The 8,155-nt window shown below is 63.0% G+C and overlaps 1 protein-coding gene across 1 annotated transcript; it reads left to right on the top strand.

Annotated features, from left to right (window-relative positions):
* The first annotated feature begins 1,740 nt into the window (after positions 1 to 1,740).
* On the top strand, positions 1,741 to 6,312 carry LOC123351988. Its single transcript, XM_044991672.1, has 6 exons — positions 1,741 to 1,838; positions 2,179 to 2,372; positions 2,596 to 2,742; positions 3,269 to 3,403; positions 4,571 to 4,715; positions 6,225 to 6,312. The coding sequence occupies exons 1-6, from the start codon at positions 1,759 to 1,761 to the stop codon at positions 6,310 to 6,312; spliced, it is 789 nt and encodes a 262-aa protein (XP_044847607.1). The 5' UTR covers positions 1,741 to 1,758.
* The last annotated feature ends 1,843 nt before the right edge of the window (positions 6,313 to 8,155 follow it).

Raw genomic sequence — 8,155 nt, 5'->3', positions numbered from 1 at the left:
TGCCCGGTTCCCTCAGGCTGTGCCCCTAGAGCTTCCATTCCATCCCTCTGATCAGCTTCATCCCTCGCCTCTGGAGCCTTTCCAGTTTCTCTGCATCCTTTCTATACATTGGTGACCTGAACTGGACACAGTCCGCAGCTGAGCCCTACCCAGCGCCGAGCAGAGCGGTACTGTCACCTCCCGTGACTCGCATGCTCTGCCTCTGGTCATGCAGCCTGACATTGCATTTGTTTTTTTGCAACAGCATCACATTGCTGACTCCTGTCGAGGTTGTGATCCACCCCAAGTCCCAGCTCCTTCTCAGCAGTGCTGCTGCCAGGCCAGTTCTTCCCCATCCTGTATTTGTGCATTTGGTTTTTCTTCCCTAAGTGGAGCATCTTCCGTTTGTCCTTCATGAATTTCATTGTGTCGTCTACAGCCCAGTTCTCCAATTTCTCGAGGTCCCTCTGAATTTTAGCTCCATCCTCCAAAGCGTTGGCAACTCCCCCCAGCTTTGTGTCCTCTGCAGATCTGATCAGTCTGCTCCCTAGTCCTACATCCACGTCATTGATAAAGACATTAAACAACCCGGGACCCAGCACCGATCCCTGTGGAGCCCCACTTGGGACCTGCCGTCAATCGGCCAGGCCATTCTCCGTCACTCCTTGTTTGCCATTGAACCAATTCTGTATCCACCTAACGGTAGATCCGCCGAGCCCTGTGGCACGGTGACAAGCTACGAACCTCTGGCAGGTCCTGCACTGACACGGCCACCCCCAGGCAGGGCCACGCCCGGCCGAGTTCCAGGAATGGTCTCCCAGCCCCTCGTGAACCATCAATAGGGAGGCTCCAGCCAGTTCCACCCCGCCCCCCGGCCTCACACCCCAGAACTGTCCAGCCCTGCCCTGGTCACAAGCCCGGCCCATGTAGGCTCATTGGAGAGGACACTGCCCGGCCTTCCGAAACTCAGCTGAACACAGCACCCCCTAGTGCTGCCCGGGGGCGTCGCCACCAGCCCTGAGTGCCAGGGGAGACCCCCCACCCCGCCCCCTGCAGCACAGCGCCCCCTAGTGCTGCCCAGGGGCGTCGGCACCAGCCCTGCCTGCCAGGGGAGACCCCCCACCCCGCCCCCTGCAGCACAGCGCCCCCTAGTGCCGCCCGGGGGCGTCGGCGCCAGCCCTGAGTGCCAGGGGGGACCCCCCTGCCCCCTGCAGCACAGCGCCCCCTAGTGCCGCCCGGGGGCGTCGGCGCCAGCCCTGAGTGCCGGGGAGACCCCCCACCCCACCCCCTGCAGCACAGCGCCCCCTAGTGCTGCCCGGGGGCGTTGGCACCAGCCGTGAGTGCCGGGGAGACCCCCCACCCCGCCCCCTGCAGCACAGCGCCCCCTAGTGCTGCCCGGGGGCGTCGGTGCCAGCCCTGAGTGCCGGGGAGACCCCCCCATGCCCCCTGCAGCACAGCGCCCCCTAGTGCTGCCCGGGGGTGTCGGCACCAGCCCTGAGTGCCGGGGAGACCCCTCACCCCACCCTGCCCCCGCCAGCACAGCGCCCCCTACTGCCGCCCTGGGGCATCGGGGCCAGCCCTGCCTGCCAGGGGAGACCCCTCACCCTGCCCCCTGCAGCACAGCGCCCCCTAGTGCCGCTCTGGGGCATCGGCACCAGCCCTGCCTGCCAGGGGAGACCCCCACCCCACCCCCTGCAGCACAGCGCCCCCTAGCACCCGGGAAGGTTCCATGGCAGTTGGCGGCGGCTGCAGACAGGCCGGGGTCGCTGGGGCCATGGGATGGAGCTGCGATCGGTTCCCCGACCTGAGCCTGCAGCCCCGATGGAAACAAGGGTCCCGATGCCGGGAACAGCCAGTGAGTGAGTGAGGCCGGGAGGGGAGAGATCTGGGCCCCGAAAACACCCTGAGAGCAGCCAGGCCCAGAGAGAGAGAGAGAGAGGGAGGGAGGGAGGGAGGGAGGGCGGGTGTCTGGGGATAGATAGATAGAGAGATAGATAGATAAGGGGGTGGATGGGGATGGAGGGACAGACGGGGGGTACAGGGATGGAGGGACAGACGGGGGGTACGGGGATGGACAGACAGACGGGGGTGTACGGGGCTGGATGGACGGACAGATGTGGTGCTGGATGAGGGGTGGGGGATGGGGACGGTGCCAGAAGGGGTCTCCCCGCCCCCGCTCAGCCTCTCGTCTCCCCGCAGGGCTCCCCCGTCCCATGGCCCGTGGACCCTGCGCTGCCTGGGCGCCGGCACCACCTGCTGCAGCCTGGCGCTGCTCCTCTGCGCCGTCCTGAGCCCGCGCTGGCTCCTCATCGACTCCGAAGACGACGGGTACCACAGCGGGGTCTGGTGGCTCTGCTCCCGCCCCGTGTGCGCCGGCATCATCACCGAGACGTGTAAGGGACGGGCCTGTCCCCGCCCCTGCCCCCCCCAGCTCTGCCGGTGCCCCTCACTCCCGACCCGCAGCCCCCTGCGCCCAGGGCCTGGGCTCCCCCTCCCCAGCTCTGCTGGTGCCCCTCACTCCCGACCCACAGCCCCCCACTCTTCTCCCAGCGCTGCCCCCCCCCCCAGCTGTGCTGATGGTTCCATTGAGCCCGCTGGATTCCTGGTTCCCCGCAGCTTCCTTTAAGGCGATCCGGGCCCTGCTGCTGTTTGCGCTGCTGGCCTCGTGCGTGGCCGTGGCGTCGCTACTCGTCTCCGTCAGACCCTTCGCCCGATGGCGGGGCGCTCGCTTCCTGGTCTCGGCCACGGCCAATTTCATCGCAGGTAAAATAATCACCTCCCTTCCCTCCCCCGTGCCCCACGGGGCACACACGCCCCAGGCAGCCGCCAGCCCCGGCTACCTGGCACCAAGATGCAGCCACCTCTGGGCAGGGCAGCTGAGGAACAGCCGCACATAACGATGCACGGGGACAGCTCATCCGGTGCTGAGATGCAGCCACCTCTGGGCAGGGCAGCTGGGGAACAGCCGCACATAACGGTGCACAGGGACGGCTCATCCGGTGCTGAGATGCAGCCACCTCTGGGGTGAGGCAGCTGAGGAACAGCCGCACATAACGATGCACAGGGACAGCTCATCCGGTGCTGAGATGCAGCCACCTCTGGGGCGGGGCAGCTGAGGAACAGCCGCATAGGCTGTGCATTGCCCCCTGGTGGCTGGTTACGGGTGGAGCAAGGAGCCAATGGGAAATGCCCCCTAGTGGCCCCAGCTATGGGAGCAGTTTACCTGTCGATCCCATCACAGGTGCGGGGGGGGGGGTGGCTGCATTCTGGGGGTGTCTGGTCTCCCCAGGGCTGCTGGTGCTGATCAGCGTCGTGCTCTTCACGGCCCATGTGATGCTGGACTCCGTCAACCCGCAGGCCAGGGCCTCCTTCCAATGGGCCTTTTTCCTCGCCTGGACCCTCTGCCCCCTCTTCGTCCTCAGCGGTGAGACCCCCCCGCCCGCTCCGCCCCACTCCTCCTCTGACCCCCAGGGCTCTGCCCCGGCCAGGCCGGAACCTGGAGCTGGGCCGTGGTCAGAACCGCCCGGGGAGCCCCGGACCCCCAAGAGCTGCCCCAGCCCGTGTCCCTGCCCCCCAGGCTGCGCCGCTGCCCGCGGGACCCAGAGGTGGGGGCTCCGGTCTGGGCTTCTGCCCCCTCCCCGGGGCCTGCAGACGCGCTCTGCGGGGAGCCCCAGGACGGTGCCAGGGAGGGCCCCAGGTGCAGCCCCCGCGGCTACTGGCCCAGCCTACGCGGGCGCCACCCTCTGCCCGGGCTCACTCAGAGCCTGTGCCTGAGTCCCTGTGCTGCCAGGCTGCGCCCGCCGGGTCCCTCCGCTGCCAGGCTGCGCCCGCCGGGTCCCTCCGCTGCCAGGCTGCACCTCTGGGTCCCTCCGCTGCCAGGCTGCACCCACCGGGTCCCTCTGCTGCCAGGCTGCACCCCTGGGTCCCTCTGCTGCCAGGCTGCGCCCGCCGGGTCCCTCCCCTGCCAGGCTGCACCCCTGGGTCCCTCTGCTGCCAGGCTGCACCCCTGGGTCCCTCTGCTGCCAGGCTGTGCCCGCCGGGTCCCTCCGCTTCCAGGCTGCGCCCGCTGGGTCCCTCCGCTGCCAGGCTGCACCCGCCGGGTCCCTCTGCTGCCAGGCTGCGCCCGCTGGGTCCCTCCGCTGCCAGGCTGCACCCCTGGGTCCCTCTGCTGCCAGGCTGCACCCCTGGGTCCCTCTGCTGCCAGGCTGTGCCCCTGGGTCCCTCTGCTGCCAGGCTGCGCCCGCTGGGTCCCTCCGCTGCCAGGCTGCGCCCGCCGGGTCCCTCCGTTGCCAGGCTGCACCCGCCGGGTCCCTCCGCTGCCAGGCTGTGCCCCTGGGTCCCTCCTGCTCCCGCTGCCACCTGGGCTTTGTGCCTGAGGCAGCAACCACATGCGGCGCCGCTCCTGCCGCCCCTGGCCCGAGGCTGCCAGTTTGGGGGGCAATGGCCCCCCCAGCCTCCCTGGCCCCTATGTGTGTGGGGGGGAAGTGTTCTCTGTGCCCAGGGCCCCTATAAATCTTCATCCACCTCTGCCCCGGGGGACAGACCAGAGGGGGGGGCCTCTGCCATCTAACCCCCCCTCCTCTGCCCCCAGGGATCCTGGCTCTGTTCGTCCACAGCAGCTGCCCGGTGCCGAGCCCCCGCGTGGGACCCTGGGGCCAGCCCAGCCAGGACCTCGAGGAGACACCGGCCCCGGGGGGGCTGCAGGGGGGGCCGGGGGCAGAGCCCCTCCCACTGGGGCAGGTGACTCCGGCCCAGGGGGGGCTGGAGGGGGGGCCGGGGGCAGAGCCCCTCCCGCTGGGGCAGGTGACTCTGACCCAGGGGGGGCTGGTGGGGGGGCCGGGGGCAGAGCCCCTCCCGCTGGGGCAGGTGACTCCGGCCCAGGGGAGGTTGCAGGGGGGGCCGGGGGCAGAGCCCCTCCCGCTGGGGCAGGCGACGCCGGCCCAGGGGGGGCTGGAGGGGGAGTTGCAGGGGGGGCTGGGGGCAGAGCCCCTCCCGCTGAGGCAGGTGACGCCGGCCCAGGGGGGGCTGGGGGAGGGTTTGGAGGGGGGGCTGGGGGCAGAGCCCCTCCCGCTGGGGCAGGCGACGCCGGCCCAGGGGGGGCTGGAGGGGGGGCTGGGGACAGAGCCCCTCCCGCTGGGGCAGGTGACTCCGGCCCAGGGGGGGCTGGGGGAGGGTTTGGAGGGGGGGCCGGGGGCAGAGCCCCTCCCGCTGGGGCAGGTGACACCGGCCCAGGGGGGGGTGCAGGGGGGGCTGGGGACAGAGCCCCTCCCGCTGGGGCAGGCGACACCGGCCCAGGGGGGGCTGGAGGGGGGGCCGGGGGCAGAGCCCCTCCCGCTGGGGCAGGTGACGCCGGCCCAGGGGGGGCTGGAGGGGGGATTCGAGGGGGGGCCGGGGGCAGAGCCCCTCCCGCTGGGGCAGGAGGGGGAGGCACAGGACCCCGAGGGTGAGGTCAAAGGGGGTGTTTTCCCCTAGGCCCCTTTGGTGCCAATTCGCCCCAGGACGCAGCGCGGGCCCTGGGCCGGGCGCTATGGTGGGTGTGCGATGGGGCGATTGTGTGATTGCACTGGGGGGCGGGGGGCGGATTGTGTGGTTGTGTTGCTGGGTGTGATTGTGTCTGTGTGTCTGGGGTTTGCTGCCTGGCGTTGCCCCGGACACGCGGGTCGCGGCGCTGAGCGCAGAGGCTGTTTCTCCGGATTCACAATTATTCCGATGAATTAATTCTCAATCCCTCCAATGAAGGCTCCATTGGTGACACGTCCGGCCTGTCGGCTCCTGAGCTTTGTGTGTGTGTGGGGGGGGGGGGCGGGACTGACACCAAACTGGGTGTCCCGGGCGGGACCCGCGCCCCAGAGGTATTTGGGTGCCCAACTCCCCTGGGCTGCAGGAGTGTTGGGGTCACTGGGCCGGGGGCGAGAAGGAGGCAGGAAAGGCCCCAGCGCGGCTCTCCACAGCCAGGGTCCGCCCGCCCCCGGGACACAGCGCCGACCGGCCAGGCCCAGCTCCAGAGGGACACCTTAGAAATGGCAAAGGCCGAGCCCGGGTGCGAGGCGGCTTCCGTACAGGAAGAGCCGGAAAAGCCGGCACGGGTCAGCGTGGGAACGAGCCGGCAAAGGGGACCAGGCGGGGGCTGGGGAGTGACCTGAGAAGTGGGTCTGACCCGTCCCAGGGGACGAAACCCACCAGTCGCCCGATGCCATGAGTGGTGCTGGGTCTGTAACCCCGCGTGGCCCTTGGTGTCCCCGCAGATCTCCAGGGGCCACTCGCATCTGCCTGACCCTCGCCGCTCTCGCCGGCTTCGTGGCTGCTGTGGCCAGTGGTTTCCCCAGGAATTGAAATTGGGGGGGTGTTCGAATTTACAGGGGAGGGTGTCAGGACCAATGAGATATATAAAAGAGATATGAATAAAGTAAATGTTTTGTTGGGATTATGCAAATTTAACTTAAGAATAATGCAAGTTACACCAAAATACATAACAAGTCTAGATTTCTAAAAAAATATACATTTAAAAAAAAGTATTTAATTTAAATTGACTTTTGAAAAGTAAGCCATCATGGGGTAAGAGGAAAGTCCTCTCATGGATCAGTAACTGGTTAAAAGATGGGAAACAAAGGGTAGGAATAAATTATCAGTTTTCAGAATGGAGAGAGATAAATAGCGGTATCCCTGAGGGGTCGGTACTGGGACCAGTGCTGTTCAACATATCCATAAATGATCTGGAAAAATGGGTAAACAGTGAGGTGGCAAAATTTGCAGATGCTACAAAACTATTCAAGATAGGTAAGTCCCAGGCAGACTGCGAAGAGCTACAAAGGGATCTCACAAAACTGGGTGACTGGGCAACAAAATGGCAAATTAAATTCAATGCTGATAAATGCAAAGTAATGCACATTGGAAAGCAATCTCAACTATACATACAAAATGATGGCATCTGAATTAGCTGTTAACACTCAAGGAAGAGATCTTGGCGTCATTGTGGATAGTTCTCTGAAAACATCCAATCCATGTGCAGCAACAGTCACAAAAGCAAACAATGTTGGGAATCATTAAGAAAGGGATAGATAATAAGACAGAAAATATCATATTGCCTCTATATAAATCCATGGTACGTGCACACCTTGAATAGTGTGTGTAGATCTGGTCACCCACCCTAAAAATATATATATTGGAATTGGAAAAGGTACAGAGATGGGCGACTAAAATGATGAGGGGTATGAAACAGGAGGAGAGATTAAAGTGACTAGGAATTTTCAGCTTAGAAAAGAGATGACTAATGAGGATATGATAGAGGTCTACAAAATCTTGACTGGTGCGAAGAAAGTGAATAAGGAAATTTTATTTAATCCTTCACATAACACAAGAACTAGCAGTCACCCAATGAAATTAATAGGCAGCAGATTTTAAAAAAACAAAAGGAAGTATTTCTTCAGACAATATAAAGTCAACCCAGGGAACTCTTTGCCAGGGGATGCTGTGAAGACCAAAACTATAACAGGATTTTAAAAAGAACTAGATAAATTCCTGGAGAACAGGTCCATCTGTGGCTATTAGCCAGGATGAGAGGGATGCAACGCCATGCTCTGAGTGTCCCTAGCCTGTTTGCCAGAAGCTGGGAATGGGCAACAGGGGATGGATCACTTGATGATTCCCTGTTCTATTCATTCCCTCTGAAGCACCTGGCCTTGACCACTGTTGTAAGACAGGGCACTGGGCGATATGGACCATGGGTCTGACCCAGTATGGCCATTCTTATGTAAAAATTAATTATAATAAAAATGTTTAGTACAGAAACTCCCCAACATAATGACCTCCCAAGATAGCAACAATGTGAGATAACAACCTTGGCAAATACTGCATTTTAAAAATCTTGGCCTACTGGGAAACATATTTATATAAGTTTCCATTCCCAGTCACAAATCCAGCATTCTGGAGCAAAGTGACTAAAATATAGTCCAACAAACAAATGTTTATTTAACATGCCCCTCACTTTTCCCTCCACCGCACTCCACTCACCGGTGTTGTCCTTGGTCAGTGGAGACTCAGAGTTCAGAGGTGCTTTCACGTGAGTTCACCTCCCAGGTGGGGGACAAAAAGGCACAGTTTGCTCTGGCCATGGCTGTTCGTTGTGCCACCGTTCACTCCACCGCTCTGTTGCCAATGGCCCTGCACAGTCACCTTC

This window comes from Mauremys mutica, chromosome 17 (genome assembly GCF_020497125.1).
Source record: "Mauremys mutica isolate MM-2020 ecotype Southern chromosome 17, ASM2049712v1, whole genome shotgun sequence".
NCBI classification, from domain to species: domain Eukaryota; kingdom Metazoa; phylum Chordata; order Testudines; family Geoemydidae; genus Mauremys; species Mauremys mutica.
The sequence above is the reverse complement of the archived record's forward strand: the minus strand, read 5'-3'. Positions and strand labels throughout refer to the sequence as shown.